The sequence below is a fragment of the Vidua chalybeata genome, chromosome 7, assembly GCF_026979565.1.
Source record: "Vidua chalybeata isolate OUT-0048 chromosome 7, bVidCha1 merged haplotype, whole genome shotgun sequence".
Taxonomy (NCBI): domain Eukaryota; kingdom Metazoa; phylum Chordata; class Aves; order Passeriformes; family Viduidae; genus Vidua; species Vidua chalybeata.
In genome coordinates, this window is record NC_071536.1 from 1,393,479 (window position 1) to 1,420,136 (window position 26,658).

A 26,658-nucleotide genomic window follows, 5' to 3' on the forward strand; every position below is an offset into this window, starting at 1 on the left:
GTAGCTGCATGACATCTTTATTTTTACTGGCAAGAGAAGCAGTATACACAGCGACATTGCAGTCTCTTAGCTCGTTAAAAATATCTCAATAAATAAAACAAATAAGCAACATATACACTGGAACAGAAAATGAAAACAAAACAAACGAAAAAAAAAACCTTTAAAAAAATAAAAAAAGGGGGAAGGGGATGAGCGGTAGCAAATCATGGAGCAATAAGGGAGAGGTGGCAGAGTGTGGAGGGCAGTCTGTAATCCAGGCTGTACTTGAAATAAATCATGCAGGGAGCTGGGGGCATAGTGGGCTTTTTTCCTTCTTTTCCTATTTTTGCTGAGAGCCTTGGTCCAGTTTTGCCATTACTGTACAAGAAATCAGGTGTGGAATTAAAAAAAAAAAAAAAAAAAAAGAAGAATACAGTTAAGGGGAAGTAAAACCCAAACCCAAAGATGCCTCATAAATGCATTCCTGAATTGTTTCCCAAAAAAAAAAAAAAAAAATTAGCAATAAAACACCAAACGCACAGACAGACACAAAATCCCAACAACAATGAACAAGCAGGAATGTTTGCTTCTCCTCTCTTTGGTCAGTCGTTTTGGGGAGAGATGTTGCAAAGTCTCAGCCCCTTCTCTTCGGTGCTGTTTTGCTGCTCAGTCTAAAATGCTCTGCAAGAGTTCAGAGCGAGGGAGGTCAAGAGGGGTCTTTTGGACCAGTTTTCTTGAGGTTTTTAAGGTTTCAGAAGCTACAAACTTGGATATATCCCAATTCCACTTCAGTCGCAGACACTGGACAGTCTGGAGAAAAGGAAAAAAAAAAAAAAAAGAAAAGAGAAGAAACATAAATACACCAAATGGAGGACATCTTTCTGAGATAGGTTGTGTGGGAAGGGCTTTTTCCCTACAAATCCAGGCTGTGGCTCATCACCAGGTGTTGAATCCTGCCCCTGGTTCCAGCAGCATGTAGTTAATCCAGGCACTGGGCAAGATCCAGTGTGCCAGGGGCAAGTGGAAGCACAATTCCTTAGGGTTTTGGATAGACAGCCTAAATTCAGAGTCTGGTAATGTCACAGCCTGGTTTGCACTGGAATTTAACATGGTCAATCCATAGGCAGGAGCAATGCATCCATCAAAACATCACAGAATCCCAGAATGGTTTGGGCTGGAAAGGACATTAAAAGCTCGTCTCATTCCTCCCCCCTGCCATGGGCAGGGACAACTTCCACTATCCCAGATTGCTCCAACCTGGCATGGAACACTTCCAGGAGCAGGGTAAATTCTGTGGGACAAACTCCATGACCCAGCAGTGCCCGTGGGATCCCCCATCCTGCTCAGGGCAGGGATGGCTTTGCAGTCAAAGGTGCTGTTCCTGCCTTCAGCAAAGCCACCTCAGCTCAGATATCAAAAAGCAGATATAATTATTTCCTCCCACTGAGGAAAGCTTCCATTTAGCTGATTTCCTTTCCTTTCCCTCTCCAAGTTATTAATTATCTAATTACAACCACATTCTGCAGACCAGCTCGGGGACTTGTCAGGCTGCCCAGGACCACTTAGGAGAGCTCCACCTCTCCCGGTGGTTTGGGGATGCCCATGTCTGACAGACTGACCCTTTCCCCATCCAGGGAGGGCTCCAGGAAAGGAAAATAAAATCCAGGCAGGAGAAAGATACCACGGAGCAATTTGCTGATTCTATTTTTTAAAATTTATTATTTTTTCCAGCTAGCAGAAGAAAGGGGTGGAGGATGGTCACACGAGGTTTTGCTATGCCCTGCTCTTCTCTGAATATGGCTGACACGAAAACGAGGTAAAACCAGATAAAAAGCTGGTCTAGTTCCAGGGATTTTTTCAAATCCCACCCAAGAGCAGAGAGCTCAGCACAAAGCTGCTCCCAGGGCAGAGCTGACGTCTTTAACTCTGGCTGAGACCCCCTGCTCTGGCTGCTGCTGCCCTGAGGCCTCTCCTTCCCACTGGTTCTTTCTGGTTTCCAGCTCCAGCTGGAGAACTGGGAATTCCACAGCAGTTCGGTGCTAACGGGCTGATTTTCCTCCCTGTTAGGGTGAGGGGATGGTGATGGCCTGCCCTGCGGATCGTAGACTTTCCAGAGCTCTAGGATGGCTCATTCCATCTCATGCTAGTTCCATGGAACTGGATTGGCTTTTTTGAGGTGCCTTTCGACCCAAACTGTGCTGCGGTTCTGTGAAATCACACTCTGAAATCAGACTCTGAAATTGCACTCTGAAATTAGGCTCTGAAATCAGACTCTGTATCTAGCTTGTGATCCTCATGTCAGCAACCTGGTCCTGCTTGCTGCAGTTCAGCTATTGCAGCGGGAAGGAAGGGCTGAGCAAGAGGGAAAATGCCCCAAAAACCTCTGTGAGCCATCCAAGCTGGCCTTGCACACTTCCAGGCATGGGGACTGCTTTCTCCTTGGATTTCTCGGGGATTTCCAAGCATTTCTCTTACCCTAACACAGAACCCAGCCGTGATGCCCTGCCACAGTGCAGCTTCCTCTGTCTGAGGCCCTGCTGATCCATTTTCCCCTTGTTTTTGAAGCACTTCCCAGACCCACCAGGAGCATTTCCCAGCCCAGCATGGATGTCACGGGAGCAGAGAGCTGCTGGCCTGATGGAAGGTGGCAGCAAGAGCACGGCCCTGGCTGCAGGAAATTTCACAACAGGTCCCCCAGGCCTTTGCCCATATAGGATTGGAGTGGGTTTAGTTACAAAAGGATTGAAATAATTTCCATGGCTGAGAGTGCAAATGAAATGTGAAATGCAGGAAAACTGCTGGAATTTGTTTGGTTTTTTTTCTTTTTTTTTTTTTTGGTTTTGCTGGTTTTTTTTGTTTTTTTTTTTTTTTTTAAGGTAGCTTTTCCAAGTTCTTTTAAAGTTGAAGGTGTAGAAAAAAGGCTCTGCCCCCAGGGCCTTTTTTGTTTTCTTGCCCTACATCCCAGGCACATTTTAGGGTGAACGGGGAAGGAGAAATCCCATGTGGAGTTGGTTCTTCTCAGAGGTAAGGACCAAACAAGATGGGACAGAGCAAACACATCAAGGTGAGGAAAATGTGGCATTCATGGAATCCCAGAATGGTTTGGGACGGGAGGGATTGTAAAGCTCATCCTGTTCCATGCCTGCCATGGTCAGGTACGCCTTCCCCTCTCCCAGGTTGCTCCAAGCCCTGCCCTTAAACACTTCCAGGGATCCAGGGGCAGCCACAGCTGCTCTGGGCACTCTGTGCCAGGGCCTCACCACACTCAGAGTGAGGAATTTTGTTCCTCACTGGATCTCTCCTCTTTTTAGTGTAAAAAAATCATTCTGGAATAGCCCCACCAGTAGCTTCAAGCAATGCTGGGTTACAGCACAAAAGGCAACGCTCCTGCTTTAGGAAATCACTAAAATCCCATTCCTGAGCTCAAGAGCCATCATTCCTAGCTGGAATAACTCCTCTAAAAAGCCCTGTGGCACAGATCAATCAAAAGATCCATGGTCAGGTTTGGACACTTGGCCTCCCACCATTGCATGGGGCGTGATCTGCTCAAAAACCTCCCAAAACTTTTGCTGCTTGAGCTCAATAATTTCCATGCCCAATGGTGATTCCTTTGTTGCCATTGTTTTTGTCTTGTGGGCAAATAAAAAAATGGCCCAGCTGCTTCAGGGTGTGGGGAGAGTGGGAAACAGCTGTGCTCCAACATTGCTGATGGAGGATCACTGCTGAAGGGATGTTCCCAAATTATTTCATGGAGTTCTCAGCTGTCCCTGGAGCCAGAATCGATGGTAGCCACTTCACAGGGTGGTTTGGGCTGGAAGGGCCCTTAAAGCTCATCCCATTGCATGGGCAGAGACACCTTCCATCAGACCAGGTTGCTCAGAGCCCCATCCAATCTGGCCTTGCTTAAATTTAAAGAGCTCAAATTCATTTAAATTTAAGCTCGTTTAATTTAAATATAAACCTGTTTCAACTTAAGCCTGTCCTTGTTTGAATATAAAACCATTTTGTGATTTGGGTGGCAAAAAAAAAAAAAAAAAAAAAGCGCACCTTAAAACAGCAGAATTCCCTTGATTTTTTGGGATGTTTCCCACCACAAAAGGCTAAACCCAGCAGAAATCCCTTGATTTTTGGGGTGTTACCAGGAAAGGATAAACCCAGCAGAAATCCCTTGATTTCCACAAGCCAGGAAAGGATGGAGCCCTGGAAAAAGCAGCAGGGCCAGGCTGCAAGGCTTCAGAGGGGAGGAAGCGGCGAGAAAGGAATTCAGATAATTGTGTCCGTGCGAGGGGGTGGAGAGAGGGCCAAAATCAGATCGAATGCTGCGGGCAGGGACAGACTGAAACCAGATCCCCTGGCTCGGGCTGAGCTGCCTCTGCTGCTCTACCCTTATCAACCATCCGCTCTTGAAGTCTCCCAGATGAAGGGAAAGCCACAATTATGTGCATCTTATAGCTGGGAAACTGTTTCAAAACACATCCCTGGCAGAGGCTCATTCCTGAGCCCCGGGGCCCCCCTGGGACCCCTCCTCAGCCAGGGAGAAGCCTCTCTCTGACTCACCTCAGCCTTTGCAGAGCTTGGGGGATTTATCTGCTCGTGGCTGGTTGGAGGTGAAACATCCTCCCTGTATCCTGCAGCTGCCCAGTTTTGTTGTCAGGAGCAGTTTGATGGGTGTGTGGTGTGAGGAAATGGAGATTGGAGCCTTTTCTCCTCACCCTGAGGCTGTTTCTCCCTCTCCAGACCCTCTTGTGCATCCACTGCGTGGTTTGCTGACACCTCGCCTCCGGGGAAATCAGAGGATCCTAAAGAGATGATGCCACAAGAAGAAGCCAAGGGGAGAGCCCTGGTCCTTCCTGCCTGGGTCTGCTCCCAGCCATTGGAGCAGGATGGAGCACGGCCACAAGGCTACGGACCGGACAGAGAGCTCCAGTTGTGAGTGATTCTCTCACATATTGCCAGAAATTACTCCATCATTTTGCTTTAAATATTTTTTTTCCCCTTCACACAGCTGAAGAAAGGGTTATTGGTGTCCATAGAATCCCAGAATGGTTCGGGTTGGAAGGGACCTTAAAGCCCATCTCATTTCACCCCCTGCCATGGGTAGTGACAGTTTCCACTATCCCAGGTTGCTCCAAGCCCAGTCCAACCTGGCCTTGAATGGAAAGACCCCCTCAAGAAAAAGAGAGGGATGCTCACCAAGGAGAGGAATTCAATGGCTTCTACCTGTGGCTTCTACTCAACAACTTCCCATGGAAAAAACTTGTCCTTTGTCCTCCTAGAAGGAGCCAATTCTTCAACATTTCAGGTTGTAGCCAGCTAAAATCAATCTTGTGGGCCTGTGCTCACCACAGGGAGTAGAAGGAAATGCTGACAAGTGAAGCATTTTGCTGCTGGGATGCTCAGATGTTCTCTCTTGCATTCTGCCTCCCTGCAGCAAAATTTGGGCAGCCAGGAATGTTGGCCCCAAGGTGCTGTGTCCCTCCCTCACCAGAAAGTTAAAACAAATATAAAACCAGCTTTAAACCAGCATTTAAAAAAGCTTTAAACAGAAAAGGCACATTTCCCCCAGGCCTGCACTCCTCCACAGGCCGAGCAGGGCTGGTGGCAGCTGGAGGAGGAGGAGGCAGGTTTGTGGGAGCCCCCTTTTTAAAACCTTGGCAGCACATCACTGGAATGGCAGCTCAGAATTGCCGAGGGGCGGAAGCCACTAATGAGCAGTCGGAGCAGGGAAAAGCAACGGAGCTGCGCCGGTGTTTGGGAGTTGGGGACAACCAGGAGCTGCGTGCCTGCCCGGCTGCCTCGTGGGTGGCTGGGTGGCTCGGGGCAGCAAGCACGGGGGCAGAGAGGGGCAGGAGGTGGCTCCCACCAGCCCTTCTGGCTAGCGGAGCTCATCACCGCTTTGTTTGGCTCCAATCCACTCCCCCACACAAGCCACCGGAGAAAGGTGTGGAACAAAGCGGGGGAAAAGGCAGGGAATGAGGTGCTCTCCTAGTGCAGCTCCAGGGAAATACCCAGGGCTGGGGAGGAGAGCTTGCACAGACACAGATGTGTCCCTGGAAAGCGGCTCTAAGGCTCACACCAAGGGAGAGAGCAGCCACATCCCAACTTCCTCTGCCTCCTGGGTCCCACATCCTACGGCCCTCTCGGATCCAGGCGGGCTCCAGCTGCCAGAGCACCGGCAATTCTGGGCAGGCACTGCCTGAAATGCACATCCAAAACAGGCCCAAAAGCAGTGGGAATGGCTGGAAATCAGGGAAGGAGGGTGGAGTTGTCACAGGTGGCCCATCCGCTTCCGCTGAGATGCTCACAATGACAGATCTCACCCTGCACAGTCACAGCTCACAGCCCGAGGGAAAATTTAATTTAATTTCATTTAGGACAAAGCTGGCAGTCACTGGGACATGGTTGCTGGTCCCCCTCTGCCTCTGCAGGGATAAACACAACTGAGATATGAACCGGGCTGTGAGAACACCCTCCTGCTCCACCCCGTTTCAGGAGAGCAGATATTACTGGCCAAAGGGAAACCTTTCCTCCTCCCCCTCAGCACTCCTGCCAAAATAATACAAATTCTAGGAAAGACACCTTCTCTAAAAATAAACATATACATCTGTGGCTTTCTTCTTTTTCCAAGGGAACTCTGTCGGTCTGGCCTGCTCAGCCAGCAGCTCCTCTGCTCTCACAGTTTTCCTGTGTGCAGCTGCAGTTCCCAAACCCCAGCAGCAGCAGCATCCCTGTGGGATGCTCCGGGATTTTCCTACCCCACAGATGAGAGTTTTCCTACCCGTTTCCCCACTTTGCCTGTCCTTGCATACATTAAATATTTTGCCAGCAAGTCTGGCTGTACCTGTGGCTGAGCATAAGGAGTTTTTTTCATCAGAGCAGCACAAAGGCTCTGTAGTAACCTCTACTCCTAGGAGTAAATCAGGGGAAGGATGACAACCATCCATTATGGCTGACTCAGCTGTGTGGATTAATGCCAGTGGAGTTAATAGCAACAAAACCCCCCTGTTTTAAAAGCATCTAGGGTTTAAACTCCTTCTTCGAAATAAAATAATAATGGAAAAACAAACAAAAAAAAAAAATTGAGGCCACCCACTAAAAAGCAGAGACATAAAATCCATGGAATTCTGGGGGCTTCTGGGAACAATCCACGGGACAGGTACGACTGCCCCGGGAACTCGGGGTGCTTTTTCATGTCCCTGACAAAGAGCAGCTGAGACACCTGCGGGCCAGATGTGCACAGCTGTATGTGTGCTGCTGCCCATCAATCCTCGGCTCCCACTCCGCTCCAGATGCTGGCCCTCACAAACACAGCCTGGAAGGCCGGGCTGGAGCGAGGGAGCTGCGAGCCCAGGCATTTCCCTCTTCTCAGGAGTCTCCTCCGCACGCAAAGCCCTCAGTGTCCCCTTGGCCTGCACGATGCAAATTTGGGGCAGAGACCCTCAGAGGACATTTGGGGAGAGACACTGGCATTCCATAGCTGTGAATTTTTAATGCCCCTGCAGGAGTGGCAGGGGTAATAAAAATTGCCCTTAGTGGGGCAGGTACCACCCTCTCTGCGTTTAAGATGCACAAACTCATCAACACCTGCCTTGGAATTGTTTATCCACAGTTTTGCCATCTCTCCATGGGCCCACGTGTGAAGGATTTTATCTTTTCCTGCAAAAAGTATGGCACTTGTGCCTACAGCTCTGGGAAGCAAAATTTTGCCTGTCCTGAGTTAGCCTTGGAGATGATTGCTGAAAAAAGATCCTTATTCTTGGCATTTGGAGTAGGAATGAAGCTGTGTTTGCTTCGCAAAACTGCCAAAGAAAAGCTGGGGCAGCTTCCCTGAAGCATGGATGGATTTAATCCTGTTTTTACTCTTATGGATCCTTACAGAGCACCACAAAAAGCCTTCAGTGGGAAGAAGCCAGGAAGATTCCCCATCTCCTCGCCCACTGTGCTCAATGCCCAGGTTTTGGGCTCCCATCCCAGGTGACATTCCCTGATGTCTGCAGGAGAAAGGATGCTACTCTGGCATCTTCCCCCCACTATAAGGCACACCCTGAAGGTCCCTGAATTCCTCAATCCCAATTCCCTGGCCCAATGTTTCCCACATGGCAGGTGCTGTTCCTTGTTCCTCGAAAACCACCCGGGCTCTGAGCAATGGAGGTGATTCAGTCCCAGGACTTTGGGAAGGGATTGTGCCTGGCCAGGTCTCCATCTGGGATTAATCAGCATATCTTCCTTGAAGTCAAGGGGCCAAATTCTCACTTGGAATAAACCGGCTTAAACCTGCTGCAGTCAATAAAGGCCCTCTGATCTTTTTTTTTTTTTATGGCAAGAATTGCTCAACTCTTTAAAATACCTGGGGTTAGAGGGTGCTGCCCTCGTGAAGAGGGAGTTATATTTTATATGGCAAACAATCCTGCCGGGGGAAGGACTCCTTGGTAAGGAGCGAGCCACTCTGGATTTTGTGGGGCTGGGGTGAGTCATTGGGACTGGCTGTTTTGGCACCCTGGGAATGGTGACAGTGACTTGGAATTTGAATAGGTGTGATAGGCCCCGCTGCCTTATCTCCTCCTGCCCCGGGGCTCTTTCTCTCCCTTTTCCTTGGCCTGGCAGCTACATCAGCACCACACAAGCCCGGCAAAAGCCACCCTGAGTCCCACATCTCTCCTCAGTCCCACGTTTCTTCCAGCCTTTAATACAAGTACCACACAGTTGTTTTCCTAAACTTTACAGCTGCTGTGTTCCATGCAGATGGCTTTGCCCATGCTTAGAATCACAGAATATCCCATTTAAACCAGATCTAAAACCCTTAAACCTTGGCTTCTTAAACCAAGCCCTCTGGATTTCAGCCCCAGCCCTTTAAGGGCTCTCTGCCCTGGTGTTTATAATCATCTCTACCCCTCTCTTTCCTCTTCCTCCTCCTCTCCTTGCCAGCCTCTTCCCAAGGGCTTCCTGGGGGTGCCCAACTCCTTGGGATCTCTTGTGCAGAGCTGGGAGTTGGACTTGATGCAGGCAACAGCAGAGTGGCTGTGAATCTTCCTCAGGGCTGGTCAGGGTAGGATATTTTATCTTTATTCCTGTGGGTTTGGATGCTGCCATCCTCCTCCTGTGGTCAGCGCATCCCCCTGGTCCCCGTCCAGGCTCTGAGCATCCATGAATCATTTTTCCAAGACTCCCAGGAGCAGCATCACTGCCTTGAGCCCGGAGTGGGGCTGGCCAGCTGCTTTATGGGCTTCCCTGAAACTGCTCTGCGGGTCGTGCCAGGCAGGCAAACCACGGCGAGCGGGACAGGGAGCCAGATCTTACTCACAACCTCTTCAGTTTCCAGCCTGGATAGCACCAGGAGCTTCCCAACCCTGTGCTCTGCTCCAAAAGCCTCCCCTCCCATAAATGAACACCTTGAGATATTTAATTCCTGAAGCAATGACTGACTAATGAGTTCTAAAATCTCGTTTTATTCTGCCTGCTGTCTGTGCCGCTGCTCTGTGTTCCTTTCCTATCAATAAATTATCCCCTTCAGAGCTCCTGTGTCACCTTTTCATCACACTTCTGGATTTTATGGCTTCACGAGAGGTAAAACAAAGTTATCACTCCCTTGCTGCTGTTTTCAAAGGGGAGCAAACAGCCTCGCTCCAGCAAGTTCAAATTTTCGGAGGAAGAAGCATGCAGAGATGGAACCTCTCTGCTCGAGGAGCAAACAAATTGGCTGGTCTGTGTTTAGCAGAGGACGTAATCACATGTTTAATATTTCAATGCGTGCTGCTCACCCCGCTGCTGGCCGGGTGGGATTTAGCACATGCTCTGCTGACTCAGAGCAGCCCAGCCAGCGACTCCCAGGAACATGATTTGTGTGCAGCACGCACTCAGCAGCCTAGGGGAAAAAAAGCCCTGGAAAATCAGTTTCTACGGTCTTTTCCAGCCTGTCATGCTGCAAAAGGGCAGATGTGTGTTCTCCTGTCTGCAGTTGTCAGGTTTTTGGGGTTTGGGTGATTAAACGAACGGGTTAAGTGGACGAGTGAGTGCGGCTGACTCAGCTCGGCAGCAGCTGGCTGGCCTTGTTTAGGTTTGCCAGCTGCAAAAGCTGGACTTGTTTGAGCCTCGGCGAGTGACCCCTGCGAGGTTCCCGCTGGGATAATAACCTGTGGCACTGATGCAATCCCTACTCTGGGGGGAGCAGGAGGAGCTCCCCACAGCATCTGCTCCCAACAAAGGCTCTGTGCTGGAGCTTGGCAGTGCTGCTCCTCTCTGGGCTCCACGGCAAGCAGAGCTGAGCCCAGCTGAGCCAAGCTGGTGCTGCTGGGAGCCCGGAGCTTGCTCAGAAGTTGCTGATGGGCTCCACTGCTCAGGGAATCTCAAAATGGTTTGGATTGGGAAGGACCTTTACAGGTCTTCTGATCCGACACCTCCCTCTAGACTAGGTTTTTCCAAGCCCCATCCAAGCTGGCCTTGGATGTTTCCAGGGGTGAAGGGAACCTCTGGTTGATGCTGAACAGCTTTTCTGCTCTGTACAACTGAGTTTTACACACAGTTTATATTTGCAGTACAAGATATTCAAGTTTCGAATTCTCCAGGTTAAACCAGCGTGTGATATTTGTGAAGGGAGGGAGGCTGGGTGTTACATCTGGTGACTGAAACGAGGGTTTAGAGGCTTATTAGGAAATCATATTGAATGCAGGGAGAGAATAGGGAAGCTTGGATCTGTCTCTGTCTAGAGAAATGTGTTCATGCTTCTGCACACAACACACAGATCATCTGTGATCCCAGATTCAGTTAAATATCTGGGTGTGGAGGATGCCTGGGGTGACTTAATTTAAGAACTTTTCACTCCTGTGTGTGCTTTTTACCTGTTAAAAATGCTTTGGTTTTCTTTTGAAATTTCTAGTTGCTGTTGTTACACAGGCACAGATGGGCCTCATCATACCACAAAATCACAGAATTATTTGGGTTGGAAGAGACCTTAAACCTCATCTTCTTCTACCCCCTGCCATGGGCAAGGGCACTCTGCTATCCCAGGCTGCTCCAAGCCCAACCAGCCTGGCCCTGGACACCTCCAGGGCTGGGGAAGACCTGTATCTGTATGTGCACTGCACCTTTCACCTCTAATACAGCACTTCCCCTGCAGTAAATATCGGTGTGAATCTATGCACAGACATTCAGACTAAAGGCTCCCTAAAAGCAGCAGTAATTGAAATCAACACCAATAAATGAGATGATTTTCCCTGAAGCGGGCAGAAGAAATGCAAGTGCTGGGCCACGCTCCCCTCCTGGAAGTGCGCGGACAGGAAACCTAACCTGACATCCCACACGCTTTGGCTGAAAAAAGTGATCTCTGCCCTCTCCATACTTATTTATATTTTCAGTTGACTGCATAATCTGGCCCTCTAGAAAGTCCCTTCAGGAGGTCACGCAGCTGAAATAATAGCTAATGAATTTGTAAAAAAATTATTTCAGACTTATTAAATGCTTTCTTCCTTCCCTTCCAAGTGTTTGCATGCTGTTCCCAAGCTATGTAGGGTTGGAATAAGGAGGCTGGCAGGACTGTGCCAGCTCCAGACACTTCAGGAGAGCTGCTGGCATTGCTTTTCCTTCCAGAGATATCCTCATTCTGCTCCCATCTCCTCACTTGGCTGTTCCACCTCTGCTTTTGGGATGGCCTTAAGTCCAGGGGATGAGGCTCTTGGACTTCTCCAGTGTTGCACCATCCAAATGATTTCCATCCCTGCTCCATTAATCATGGATTGGTTTGGGTTGGAAGGGACCTTTGAGGGTGGAAAGACCTGAGCTTTTTCCTCCAGTGCCTGGTTATACAAGCCAGGCCCTGACTGCAGGAATTGGTGATTTCTATCTGCTCTGAGGGGATCTGCTCTGCTTTTCCATGGATGCCAAGATCCTCCTATGTGCATGGGCTGGGGACAAGGGGCTTAATTTCTGGGGACTCACTTCCTGGCTCCCTGATGAGATCCAGCCAAGTCATCTTGTTGGCTGAGCAAGGGAATGCCTGTGGGATTTTCCTTGCCAGGAAAAGGAGCAGAGACTAGACATGGAGACAGCCTGGGACATGTGGGGACAGCTCTGAACCAACTTGTACCTTCACTTGCACTTGAGCTGTGTATTCCAAACCTGACAATGCTGCTTCATCCTTACTTGTGTGTTAGGGATTTTAGTTTTTCCAAGAGATCCAAAGAGTAATTAAATGATAAAGGCTGCTGGATAGGAGTTTAGGCTGGAATTCTCAAAAGGATCAAGAAAACTTGGTGTATTTCAAAACCCTACCAGCTCTGGAGGGGCTCTAAATCTCTTTGGCTTCAGTCTGCCCATCATGAACCCCAAGAGATTATTAACTTAATTAATCAGTTAATGTAGTCTTTTTAATAGGGTAAATTTCCAGCCTTTGGGTTTTAGGTGGAAAAGCTTGAGCACATTATCTTTGAGTTTTAAACTAGGAAAAAAGAGCTTAAAATACATTTTCTGGAATCCTGTCTCAGTTCATGTCTGATTAGGGCTGGAAATTGCCTTGGAATAGGGAGGAACTGGAGGAAGATTACTCCAGGAGGTATTTGGACCTGAATTATCCAGCAGCTCTACTCACGCAGCTTTCCCTGCCCTGAGTTTTACATCTGTGTGCTGAGCAGAACGGTGACTTTTATTTTTATTTAAAGCATCCCCATCCCTACAAAAACCTCTGGTGGTTTGTGAACCACAGCTCTGCCGATTTAAATCACGCCTAAATATTTCAGGCGAGCCTGATTTATGCTGGAACTGCTGGCCCATCAGCTTTCCCTTTAATCAGTGGGGTTGCTGGGACTACCCAGCCCCCCTTGGTCACTTTGCAGGATCCTGCTCAAACCGGAGGCCTCGGGATGGCTCCAGCCCAAGTGACCTCCTCAGGATCCTGGTGCAGAATTCTCCTGGTGGTACCCTGAGATCAGCAGATGCTGGCCTTTCTCTCAACTCCCACTCAGTGCCTCAAATCCCAGGGAAAGCTCTCCTTCCGCTGCTACACCCTCTGCTTTGAAGACAAAAGATGATTCAACAAGATATTTGAAGTTGGGGGGGGGAGTTTGGATGGTTCAGCTGCCTTCCAAAACTCACAGGGCTTTCCAATTCTAGAATTAGGACATTTCCAAAGCTGAAATCAGGACATTTCCATGCACAGCTTGCCCTCTCCAGAGCTGCCCTGGCACTGACGCATGGCAAGACCTGTGGCAATGCTAATTCTCCTGTTTGCAATTCTTCTGCCAGTCCTTCCCCAGTTATGTGGCTGAGATGTCCTCTGCCTCCCAAGAGCCCCCAAAAAGCAGCCTGTGGATAAATGATTTGGGGTCGTGATGGATGTGATGAGCCTGTGCAACTCCAAGGAGAGTCTGGTTGCACCAAGTGGGTGCCTGTGGAGCCAGAGTCCCGCTATTGGTTTGAGCTGTATTTTAGTTTATTCATGGCACAGCCTCTCTCTGCTTGTTTGGGAAGTTACTCCCTGCCTTTGCTGCCTGGAGCAGATCCCAGAGAGCAGCACAGCCTGCTCTCCTCATTATCTGCCCCACTAATACCTCTTTTTTATTTTTCCCCTCCCTCCTTAGGTCACTTGTTTTGGGTCACTTTATCCTCAGAGCTGAACCCACGGCAGGGTTTTCCAGCTTTGTTGCTTCTGTGACTCAGGAGGGATGTTTTGCTCTCATTTATTAGTTTTTCTGGACAGAATACAAGAGGTTAAACACTTTGGAGAAGCTTATTCTGTATTTACAGCCGAGGTAGGTTTCTAAATCAACAGTAGGTCATGTATTGGAGTGACTCACAGAGCTGCTTAACCTTTTTCCTTCCGTTTTTGTCCCTCTCCAAATCTGAGGCACAGCAACATCTGCAATTCAGATCTCTGAAATGAGAAGCTGTGAAAGGAATATAAAGGGCTGAATGTAAATCCAGCCTGGTGGCATGTGAATCCCTTCCCTCTGCTGGCAAGGTCCTGCCTGCTGGGGAAGGGCAAGATGGGCACTGCAATAGTTAGTAGTTGCTTTTCAGAGGGGAAACTGAGGCACCATCCACCAGCCAAAACTGCAGGGCAAGGTGGTTTTAGGGCACGGTGGAGATGAGCCCAGGGTAGGCTGGGGGTGCAAGGAGAGCAAAACCCACTGCTGCCATCCCATAAATGGTCCATGGTCACAAGAGAGATGTCATCCTCTCAGCTGGCCCAGAGGCTCTGGTGGGAAGTGTCCCCACAAGAGGCACCAGCTGGAAAGAGCCCCAGCATCCCGTGGCACTTCTGCTGCCTGCCCAAACCAGTGGGAAACAGGCTGGAGGTGACCAGAGAGATGGGAGTAAGCCAGGGGCTCCCTCCTCACCCATCACCTCTGCAATCCGCTGTGCTCCAATGTGTATGTGGGGTTGTTGTTTGGTTGTATTTTTTGGGTACATTTAATGAGTATGTTGAATAAAACAAACATTATTGAGAGAGAAATAGAACTAGAAACAAGTTTCAAAAAATAACGTTACAAATAAGACTAGATACTTTAGAGAAATAGCTAACTTCTGATTGTAATAGCATAAATTATAACATCTATATGTATTGTCTTACCCTTCTCATGAGACTAAAAATAAAAGTTTTCAAAATGCCTCTCAATTACCCCATCTCTAAGTCAGAAAAGGGTATAATCCAACACTTCAAACCCCCCTTTTCCAGTCTAGAGTTACAGACTCCCCTTGTTCCTTAGCAGCAAAGCAGGCCTGAGACATTTTCACTCCCAAATCACAACCAAACCCCTGCATTTCCCCTGCCCAGCAGCATTTAGCGACTCTCTTCTAAGGGATCTGTGGAATCTCTCAGATTTTGGGGTTTGTCCCTCTCCTTTCCCTGTCCCAGGATCTTCAGGATGGTCCTGCCAGCTCTCCTGTGCAGTTTTTGGGGTCTCAGCCTGTGCTGAGGTGCTGCAGGAGCACCGTGGGCACAGCATCTCTCTGGGGTCCAGCTGCTTCTCATGCACCCCAATCTTCAGATTTCTAAGGAAGCCAGTCCCTCGGGGAAGGGCAGATGCTTTCTGTGGGTATCAGCAGCTCTGGAGGATGCTTGTCCTGCAGGATTAGGGCTGGCCTGGGAGGTCTTGTTCCTTGTGTTCAGGCCACAAATTGCCTTGCCTGCTCTGTGTGGTTTTTCCCTCATGAAAGCACTGAGCTGCCCAAACCTCTTGGAGTCATCTTTAAAAATTTGGGTTGTTTATTGAAGGGAATGGGGTAGACCTGTGCTTTTTGTGTTTGGAGCTAATTTAAAATCTCCTAATATAGAGGAGGACACGGCAGGGTTAATCACATACTCAGGGAAAACACAGCAGAGAAATGAGATTTTTTTTTTTTAAAGATTTTTTCTATCAGAAAGGCAGCTGTGACTGCAAGGTGGAAGCTTCTCTGGTGCCACACTCTGACCTTAAATTAAATAAGCGGGAGTCTGCTCCCTTCATGATCACTGACATGGGATTTGCCCAGTGCAACATTTCCTTTTCTTGGGCAGTGAGACAGCTCCTGGCTGCTCCCAGATATTCCACGTGCTCCCTGTTAGACACACAGGAGATGTTCCCTTTGGATGCGACCCCAATGCTTTATTGAATGCAGTTCACCCTGCCCTCTAGTGCCAGCAGGTGCTGAGTCAGCAGCTCCCGTGGTTTTCCACCTTTTCCTTCTCCCAGCCTGGGAATCTGCCGCTGCTGGGGCTGCCAGGGCGGGGAGAGACGAAGGAATGTGGCCAGAAATGTTTGTGCACCGCGGGGATGTGTGGGGAGTGGGTACCTCAGAGTAGCTTTGGAGCAAGCACGGGTGCTTGGCGAGAGCTTTTGGAGAGGTTTGCAAGGAAAATGAGCTTTGTGAGGGGAATGGGAATACACGTGGCAGGCCGAGCGAAGGGAGGCTTTGGAGGCCAGGAGGTTGTTTCAGTGATGAGCTTCAAATGAAATCTTCAAGCCTGGGAAGTGCTTGGAGATGTAGGGGATGGGGTAACACCTGGAGGTAGATCTCTCGCTTTTCTCTTGAAGGAAAGGGGGGATAATTTTCTGTTTAAGAGGACAGGAGAGCCTTATGTCCCTCTCTCTGGGAGGGGAGGCTCCCCCAGCCACGGCCTAGGCTCTGCAGGCACATCAGCGCTTCCCAAATCCCCCCCAAGCCCACCGCACCTCCCTCCCTCCTTCTGCTGTGACCCTCCTGCTATTTCGGAGACCCCAGCAGAGCAGAACTGTAGAATCTGGAGTGCAGTCCCACCTTTGGTCCCGGCTGCCCAGCCGGGCGTCCCTGCGGCCCGCCGGGCGGGACGGGCCCGCCGCAGCTTTTGCACAATTTCCTGGGTTATTTCAAGCTGTCGGGAAGGTCCAGCCGTGCTCGGGAGGGGCAGGCAGGGCTTTGGTACGCAAGCAAAAATGGAAAAACGGCCTCGGATAAGTCTCCTCCTCCCCTGTCCCCTCATCTTGGATCCGAAACTGGGGAGGGGCGGGGGGAACACCAGAGCAGCGCCCCGAGCCTGCGGGGTGAGCCCTGGTTTCGCTGTGCTGACGCTGGCAGAGCTCTCAGGATGGGTTTGTTTCTTTAAGGTGTCTCCCAGAGGGAGGATCAGCCAAATGCGATGTGGCAGCTCTGGTAACTCCTCTTGGCTTTCAGCACAGCCCTAGCTGATCACACAACTTGCTAGTGAAGAAGGTACAGCTGTCCAGGCCTTGGCAGGCATCCCCACCCTCCGCTCGCTGCCAAATCCTCGCTTGCTTTTTTATAAAAATTCTTAAGTTTCCTAAGAGAATGGAAATGGAGCAGCCTCATCTGCCTCCCAGCCCCATCCAATGCCTCCTGGACCTGCTGGAGTAAAGCCTGGTGTCCCTGCATCCCTCTGTGGTGCTGGGATGTTGGCAGCTGGGGAGAGGGAGAGCCCAAATTCCAGGGCTCCCGTCCTGCTCCCAGGAGCTGGGGGGGATGACCAGGGTTAAGGGTTGGGGTCCCAGCAATGCCAGTGCAGGGCTGGACCTGTGACTGGGGGTGGTTTGGCATTCCTGGCTCAGGCATTCCCAGCTCACCTGGACCCCTGGGAGAAGGGAACCAGCTGGAAGTGGGGGTAAAAGCAAGCTCGCCACCGGCCAACAACTCTCCTGAGTTCTTCCCTGGTTGTGCTGTGGCTGCAGGGCTGGAAGTGCCTCATTGTCCCTGTTTGCACCTCAGTGGAGCAGCTCCGAGCACCCAGGTCCCAAATTATCCCAGCAGCTTTTCCCCTGAAAAGCTTTAAGCACTGATTCCTGGCCCGGGCTCCCTGTGACAGCTCCAGGAAACCTTCATCTCCTCCTCTTCCTCTTTCAGAAATGACCCAAACCCCCCTGGTTTTGGAATATTTTAGCCCCGTGTGTAATTTTAAGGTTGTGCCTGAGCTGCAGAGAAGCTGCAAGGCAGCCTAAGCAGTTCAGTGGATGAGTAATTCAAGGCAAGCGGGGAGCCTATGGATTTCCTCTCCAGAAACAGCTTTTGGATCTTCAAACAACACAAATGTGGCTGTAGCTGTGTGAGAAACTGTGCAGTAGCATTTCAGCAAAAGATTAAGGAAAAACAGCACTGGGGGACAAAAATACATTTCACAGCTGGGGAAATGATGGCATTAGGAAATAACTCTGAATGTGCTCTAAACAAGAGGTTTATTTTCTGGAGGAGCAGGGGTGAGTGGGCAGATCTAAGAATTGTCCTTGGCACTTGTACACGTACCTCGGGCATTGCAGTGGGCACGAAAACCTTGCTAATTGCAGCAGAAAATGAGCTAGTGATGCATATGTGAGAACAATAAACCAGTATGAAAAAGGGGGAATAGATTTGCAGACTGTTGTATTTAAGGCCAGGAGCTTTTCTTTCTGATTCTGACATGATTATCCTGAAAAATCATACAATTCCATGAATTGATTCTGACATTATTAGCCCGAAAAATCTTACAATTCCAAGAATATGCACAGCTAAGGAATAGCTACAATTTTCAAAGCCATGTCTGTTTCCCTCGGCAACTTTAAAATATTTACCTTCTTCCACTCGTTGAGGGTGAAAGTATTGCCTGGTTTACAAAATAACAGCGCTGGGAGGAAAACTTCCAGATTAACTCGGTCCCATTGAAAATCAGTGTGTTTTGAGCTCCCAATTCCATACCCTCAGCCCTCTGGGCACATGGCATTGCCCTGGGGGGTGCCTGGAATTGTGTTTTTGGTGTGACAGGGTCTTTTTGAGGTGCTTTCCGCTATCAACTTCCCCGGAGTGAACAGGGAAAGCAGTGGTGGGCTATTCCTTTGCGCGTGTTATAACGAGAAATATTGATCATTAGGTTGTTTGATTGTAAAGTTTCCAAGGGAATCACTGGAAAGGGATCTCTGATCTACCCTGTTCATGAGATGCAAGCTGTTTTAAACAGTTCAAAAGCCTGAACCTCTTCTCAGTCCCAAAACCCAAGTGCAAACTCATCACATCACGATGGAGACAAGAACACGGCCGCTCTGCCGCACTCCAGCTCCTTCCCAACAGCAAACGTTTCAGCCCCATCTGGTATAAAATAGATTCTTTAGTGCTGGCAATCCCAGGGATCTCTTAAACAGCCCCTTTCGTGGTCAGGGATGAAAAAGCCCTTGTAAAATGTTGGGTTGTTCTGTGCACAAACTCCCACGGAGGTCGAAGGGAGCTTTGGGACCGTGGGGCCATGCCTGGAGCGTCACGCTGGCAATTACCGCAGCAAAATGGGCTTGGTGTTATCAGAAATTTCCTGGGCTCATCAGGCAAAATAATAAAGCAAAATAAATCAAAATATGCAGAATAGTCATCTTATCTAGTGTACAAAAGTACAAGTTAATATGCTGTGTGCAGAGCGCTTTTTAAAAAAAAAACGGGTGTTATCTCATCTGGCCTGTTTTTATTATGTGGTTTTATGCCATGGTTTCTCACTGGGAAATTTCCAAGAGGGTGATTCCCTGGCATTCCCAGAGGCACTGCCATGGGTGAAAATGCTCTGCTTCCATGCAGAAGCTCAATTCCTGCCACCTAGCCTATGCTCTGGAGTCCACTGGTGGGCAAGCTCACCTGTGTGTCTGGGGGAAGAAAGACTCCAACTCACAAGAACTGGCATAAAAGTGCCTGTGGGATGAATTTTGGGGGGTTGTGGCCTGGAGATGGTGCTGGGCATCCCGGTGCGATGGGATACATATGAGAAGGACAGGGAGGCAGAGGCTCAGCTGGGACAAATTGAAAACCTATTTTCCCCATCCAAACCCCTTTGATTAATGGCTTGTTAATAAATTTCATTGCATCTCCGTCCTGGCCATATTCAGAGAGGGATTTTTATGCTGCAGGGCAAGCGTGGTCCTGACAGCAGCCATGGGTGATGGTACTGGGGTTTCTGGTGGGCTCAGGTAGGTTTTGTGTGGGTGGATTAAACTATAAACTCCTTCCTTCCCTTAAGAAGGTGGTTTATCTCCAGTTACCAATGCCAGGTTGTTTGCTGGGAAGCATCTCCCTGTTCACCTTCTCATGAGTCCACAATTTTATTTGTTTTATTCCTCGCATTTCTGAGCTTCCCCTCCCAGACAAGAATTCTGCCTTAGGAGCCCCATCACACGGAGAAATCACACCGTGATGTGCATAAAATTTGCCATGAGGGTCAGCCTGAAATGTGCATTTTTGTGTCTTTGGCAGGTTAATGTTGTTGAGGAGCTTGGTTTTGGGGACACTGGGTGTGGATTCCTCAGGGATCCCCCCACCTCCAGCCACCCAAAATACTGTTTTTTCTATGAAAGCTTCTCCCTGGCTCCATCCCACCCTACTAAATTTTCCAAGCTGGATTAACTAATTATTTTTAATAGGAGGCTCAGCACAGCCGTGATTCCCCTATTTCAGCAGAGCAATTTGGTTTATTTACATTTAAGCACAAACATATGAGTTTTAAAGGAGCCCTGAACAGCTAAAACCGAGGGCATAATCAGATAAATGACTGAATGAGCATTTTTGGTGGCCAAACTCACCCAAAACCCCATTCGTGTGTTTTAAAGCGTGTGTTTGGCAGGTCTAATATCTCTTAAGGAAATGCTTCTTGGGGGTGGCAGCTAACAAGGCAAAACTATCTTACTAGGAATTCAATTAAAGCTAGGCCAGGCTTACTGGACCTTTTCCAGTAAATATATATCAAGCTGAACCTGTAGACATCTATCTCTTCTCTCGCCCCCACCTCGTCCTTTTTCTGTTTTCCAAGCTGTGGTTGAAAGGTGGAGAGGAGATGGGAGGAAGAGGAGGGACTGTCGCTCACCACAGAGTGCGGGGCACAAGGATTATTTTCTGTTTTGGTGTCTGACCACTTTTGTAATCTGGGAGAGAGCAGATCTCCCTCAATCCCACCCCTTGCCAAAGCACAGGCATAAAAAAAAAAAAAAAAAAAAAAAAAGAAAATCCCAAATCACGTAATTATAACAAAGAGAGGTTGAATCCAGGTGGATCCCAGCCCCTGGGCAGTGCCAGACACCCTCTGGCCGCTAGTTTGGGAATGAAGAATCCATGCTGCCTTTCCTGTGCTCGTTTTGGAGTATTAGAACAACAAACCTTCTCCATCCAAAAGGCTCAGGCCATGGGGAGAGCCGCCCGGAGAAGTCAGGGAACAAATCCGGAGAATTCAGGGATCTAATGGCCACTTTCAGATTTTTGTTAATAGCAGGGCTTAGGAGTTGTTGTCGCTTATTTCACGTTTTTATGGGACTGGTGATGAAACCTCCCTGTTCCGTTTCCACCCTCCTCCTGCTAGGAACCTGTCTCCAAATTCCTGACGCTGCTTCCCTTGATGTGACAGAGAAAGACTAATTTTTTTTTCCCCCATTCCCGAGCGAAAACCCTTGTTACCGCTAAACACTGAAAACCTTGGGCTCTAGGTAGCAGATCACAAATAAAATTCAAAGAAGGATCCTCTATTTTATCCCCCAAACCCCTGCTCTAAGGCGGGGAGAAGAAGCACATCCCGAAGAGCTCCCAGAGCCCTGATTCCCACAGCTGGCAGGAGAAGGACAAGGACATCGGGGCTGGGGGGACTGGCTGGGCCTGGTGTGGAAGTGGTTAAAGGGATGGGTCTGAGGGCAAGGGCTGCCTTGCCTTGATTTATGGGCTGGCTGAGTTAATTTGCTCTTTGTGTGTGATTAGTTGTTGTTGCTGAGTGGTCATCGTCCACAACTACAAATCTAATTAATGCCAGGATGCCAAGTGTTGTTTTGGTGTTTTGTTGTTTGTTTTTTTGGTTTTTGCCTTTTTTTTTAATCCTTGGCAAATATTTCTACTGTTTTAATTCTTGAGAACTGATCATGAATTAGTACGAGTCTGCTAATATCCAGCTGGATGGTTTCTTGGTTTTCGTCACTTCCAACTTTGCCTGAAGAAAGGAATCAGGAGCTCCGAGCAGCCACCGAGGTTTCTGGTGGGATCAGCGGCTTGCAAGGAGCAATCTGCTTTTCCTTCTCCCTTCCCAATTTTCTGCAAAACCTGGGAAGAGGGGTGAAAAAGCTCCCTGAAATACCTGCTTTCCCCAGCCAGCTGCAATTCCCTGACGGCATTTACAGCTCGCTCTGTGTTTCGGGGCTCTGGTGCCGTCCCTTTCCATGTTCGTGGCCTCATCAAACCCTTCCTGTAGCTCTCTCCAGCAAGACATAAATTCTGGAGGTTTTGGGCTCGGAGATTTCAAAGTCGTGCTGAAGCACATGGAAATGATTCTGAGGGCTACGGCTATAAAAATAATTATATTGCCGGGGGAAAGAGTGACATGAAATGTCCCCAAAAGAGATCTCAGCGGTGGTTACAGGTTCTGTCCCAGCTCTGTAAGAGCCCGCTGTGATCTCCGGGGCTCATTTATCACTGCTACCTATAACTGCAGGAAATCTGCCCCCAAAAAGCACTGTAGGAAGGAATGTGAGGGGAGGTTGCTCAGGAGAAGCGTTTCAATCTCTCCCTTTGTTTTAATGAGGTTGCTTTGAAAATTAGGGCTGCTCTGCAGAGCTGAGCGGTGTGAGGATGACTAATTTGGAGACAAATTAGGTCTACTTAGCCGAAATGTCTGCCTCGATTGTTCCCTTAATGACCCTTCAACGCGCATCTCTCCCGATAGGAGCTTCACCGCAGCTCTGCCTCCAGCAGATTAAGTAATAACATGTTTTTACCACTTTTCTAAGCGTTCCTTCGGACCCAATCCAGCATTTTCCCTCTGCCATGCGTGTCTCCAACTTTTTCTGATGGATAATTCATTTATTTGCGTCTAGCCCCTGGCAGATTTGTCTCTTTGCATGTCTCCTACTCCGGAGCATTTCCCTTGCACCCTCTTTTTCAAAGATCCCTGAGCCTGAGCGGTTTTTGGCTGACTGCAGCGTGTTTGGTGTCTGCTGGGTAACAGATTTATCCTTTCCCAAGGAAAGACACGAACGTAAACAGAGGATCCAAAATGCATTTTGCTGGGCTTTTTAAATGCACTGAGATGAAACCCCCACCCCTCCCCGCCGCTACAAGGCTATTAATGTAAATACCAAACTTTACAATCCTTCCTGTCAAGGAAACTTATTTACATTTTTTGAAGGATGCGTATAAAAAAATGGGGCTTTTGGGACAAAAAAGGGCTTCGTTCCAGTGTCACTACACCCCCAGTTAACTGTGCTGCTCTCAGACACTATAGAATTAGGTTTTGTTCCCAGGGCCAGCAGAGATAACATCTGTTTGCTTCTTTAAGGAGAAAATGAAATAGGATGCTGGTGTTTTACACTGGAAACAGCCCTGCTAGTCTGAAGGGGCGATGGGATGAGGGCTCTGGATTGAACACACGCGCTAAACGTGGCTTCTCCAGCATGGAAAAGGTGGGAAAAGCAGTTCCCAGCACCAGGGGAGGCAAAGGGCTCATCCCCAGTGAGTGGGAAGGAGCAGCAGACTGGTCTTACTGGTGCGGGGCTCAGGGCTGTGTTGCTGTGCTGCTGGTCCTGCCATCCTGGCTGGACAGGCTTTTTCCCTACTAAAAGGAGTATCAGGAAACATACTTTTTTCCCCAATTTGTTCTTTTCAGTTGGAACTGTTGGCCTGTGGAACATTTTGAAAGCAAAAGGGAAAGGTGGCTGCAAGGGGAAGGTGAGGATGGGGAGATTTTGCGGGGAAGGAAGGCTCGGCTGAAACATCCCACTGCAGTCCTAGAGGTGCAAAATCTGTGCCTGTTTCTCCTGCAGCTCCCAGAGTCAGTTGTCTGGAATTCCATGGAGCAGAACAGGAAAAGCTCTCGTGGCCGGGGGAGCGAGCAGCAGTGACCTGCTGACGTTCGCAGGGGCCAGGTGGCATTTTCCCAGTTCCCAAGGCTCTGATTTTCTAATCAAGCAGCTCCTCTGATTTTTGTTTTGCTTGCAGCCAGAGGGGAATGAGCCTCCCTCTGAAGAGAAAACCCTTCCTTGCTTCTCTCTCCCCAAAACTTCAGGAAAAGGGAGGATGGCAGCCCAGCCTGAGTGGCACTCACCCCATGTTAGCAGTTCTTACCCCCTAGGAAAGGCGGGCGCTGATCCCAAACCCACACAGCAATTTCTTATGGATTTTTTGTCCATTGAGGCAGCACAGGCTGCTCCCCTCTAACCCATAAAAAGTCCTACCACCCAACTAAACTTGCCTGTTTCCAAGGGTTTCTTGAGGACCTCGCTGTAGCTTTATTTTTTATTTTCTGGCAGCTGTAATTTCTGTCGCCATAAACGATAGAATTTGACACCGCACCGCACCAGGCCATTTGTCAACAACCTTTTCAACAGTCCAACCACACGCGTGTTCCTGCACAGCACAGGCACAGGGAAAGGGGGAAAGTTTGGGATCTTCCTCTGCAAGACCCCTCTCAGAGCACTGGGTTGGAGGTTGGGTTACGGTGAAGGAGTCGAATTCCTATTTCTTCCAAATCAAACCAAAACGTGCCGGGGTTTGGTTCTGCATTGTGATTTTTCCATTATATCCATACATTTTTTTGGGGACAGGGACAATCTGAGCACTACCCATAAAGTCTGCCTCATCAGAGCAACGTTAATAATAATTTAATCAATGTGGGGTATAAAACACGGTTTAAAAAAGGCAGGTTTTGCCCCGTGTGCTAGGAGGGTTGTGTATTAGATAACAGATTTCCAACCATCCTTGGCTAATGGCAACACATCATTTGGGAAACAACAGAATCAATGCATTGTTCCAGCCCAGCACTTTCCTATTCAGCCAATCTAAACTGCTGAAGAAATATGTGTTCGGGACATTTTACATCTGGTTTTGACAAGAAGCCTGGGTTTTTGTGTGGGTTTTTTTGTTTTTTTTTTTTTCTTTTTAGTCTGTTTGCTGCAGTTTTTTAGCCAGATTAGCATGGGAAAAGGCTCTCTGTTTTATAAACGGGTGGTTTTGCTTTTGAAAAACCCACTCAGTTTTGGATTTTTGCAGTTGAAATTGGGGCACGATGTGCAAAATATAAGAACGCCAGCGATGGCCATAAGCCCCACAACAACAGTGTTACCTATTTAAATAAAGCTAAACAACAGGCAGCTCGTGCAATGAGTAGAATAACCAATTTTGAGACTTTTTGAGTATTTTGGGGAATCACTAGAAGAGCTTAATTCCAGCACCAAAGTGCAAATTCCAAATCATTTCAGGATGCAAGCAAAACATTTACAACTAAAATGGTTTTAAGTCTGTTTTACACCACTAGTAAGTCCTGGTTTCACCTTTTTTTAGCTTTTTGAACGGAGGCACTACAATTGCATCAAGTTTTTGCCTGGTTCTGTATATTATTTATTCAAAGGGGCTGCTCGTTGCTGACCGAACAAAGATAGATTTGCCTCTTTAAACAAGCCCGGCCAGTGGGCTGGGATAAAATTTCCTCTTCAGCTCTGCACATGATGAAATTATTTCATTTTTACATCATAAGGGTGGCGGGGAAAAATGTCCCTTCAGAGTGTTTGCTTGGTGAAATAGGTTCATGGGCTCTGTTTTATGTAGGGAGCCCCAGACAGTGCCCGGCCAGACCCAAACTCCGGCTGACACTACACAGAGCTGCTCTGCTTAATTAGCTGGAGATGAGGGTGTTATTAAAAGGCTTTTTCCCCCACTCTTTTCTCACTGTTTATTCCTCCTTCCCTTAATATTACAAAGGCAGCTGAAGAGGAAGTAGTTTTCTGCTAATGGAAAGTGACAAGGAAGGGTTTGGTGAGGAGAGTAAATAAGAAACTGCGCCTAACACCAGCCGCTGCTTTACCGTCACTTTGGGGAAGGGAAACTGGACAAACCCAAAAATTTAGCAGAGTTTCTCCTGTGTCTGTTTGCTTTTTGCTGTGTGAGGGGAAAGGGCACAGCCCGGGACTGCAGCCGACATCTGCTGCTTGTTTCTTTTAAGAGAAACACAACCTGGGGCGAACCCGTCGCCAAGCCCTGCGTGGGTCCTGTTGACCCCCGGACCCCCAGCTGGGAGAGGATGTGGCCACCACGGAGCTCAGCACTGGGGTTTTTGGGGTGCAGACACCCATGGAGCGGGGTAGCAGCTGTTTTGGATCCCTTTGTCAGCCTGTTGTGGCCATCACCTTTTCCTCACTGAGCCCTTCTCCGAAGCAGCGCTTTCTGGCAAATCTCACGCGGTGACGGTTTCCCCTCTGTCCCTCACCTTCCCGCTCTCAACACCATCCCCCTCTTACTCCCCATTCCGACAGAGCAAAAGCATGCTGATTATTATTTCCCTCCCCCATGCCCCAAAATTTTGGAGGTATCTCATTTTTGCCTTCCTGGAAGCTCCATTTATTTGAATTTCCTCTGGTGCGGGGGGAGCAGGAGGAACTGGACGTGCCTATGCTGCCCTCCAGGACAGCGACCCCAAACCCATCAGCATCCCCAGCATTCCACAAAGGGCAAAGGGAAGGAAACAGACCCAGACCATCATCCAGGAGAAGAGAAACAGGTACCTACCCCTTGGGCTGGCCCGGCCGGGGCGGTGGCTAGTGGGAGGCTGACATGGACCACGCTCCCTCCATCCTCCACACGGAGAAGGCATAACTGAGCCTCTCGTGAGCCACGTAACTGCAGCTCGTCATCTTACTGTCCATCTCGTCGCTCTGTAGCACCTGGTAGAGGAAGTCTATGTACCGCGCCGCCAGCTTGAGTGTCTGGATTTTACTCAGTTTGTCAGAGGGCAGCGTGGGGATGATTTTCCTCAGGGCAGCAAAAGCTTCGTTGAGCGACTGAGTCCTCTGCCTCTCTCTGACGTTGGCCAGGATCCTCTGGCTCTGCAGTTCTTCATAAGATTGGGAGCTGGGACTGGACTTTTTCCCCCTCTTCCCTGGGTTGGGGCTGCCATCTTCGCTGGACTTCTTACTGTATCTTCTCTTCCTGCCAAATCTCTTTGGCTGCCTTTCCAGCTCCTCTTCACTGGTCCCCAAGCTATCCACAGGGGAAACAGGAGAACTGGAGCTTTCTTCCATGCTTTCTGCAAGAAGGGGAGGGGAAGAGCCTTTCCCCCCCTCCTTATGTTATGTGAGTGTGTGTGTGTCTTAAATGTGCTTTAAATTCCTGAGACAGATCCTTTGGAAAAACAGGAGGACTCTTTTTTTCTTTTTTTTTCTTTTTTTTTTTTTTTTTTTGCTGACCAAACGTTTTCCAGGTTGCTTGAAGGGCTCTTATTTCAAGGACCGAGGTTGTGTAAAAAAAATTGAGGTC

General features: G+C 48.8%; 1 protein-coding gene across 1 annotated transcript; it reads right to left on the reverse strand.

The window, feature by feature from the left end:
• On the reverse strand, positions 1-26,658 carry TWIST2 (twist family bHLH transcription factor 2). The gene is made up of 2 exons (XM_053948359.1): positions 25,912-26,658; positions 1-789 (listed from the first exon to the last, which is right to left on the reverse strand). The coding sequence occupies exon 1, from the start codon at positions 26,421-26,423 to the stop codon at positions 25,941-25,943; it is 483 nt and encodes a 160-aa protein (XP_053804334.1). The 5' UTR covers positions 26,424-26,658; the 3' UTR covers positions 1-789; positions 25,912-25,940.

Coding starts and splice junctions, on each gene's coding strand:
- TWIST2 (XM_053948359.1), bottom strand. CDS start 26,423: ATGGAAGAAAGCTCCAGTTCTCCTGTTTCCCCTGTGGATAGCTTGGGG.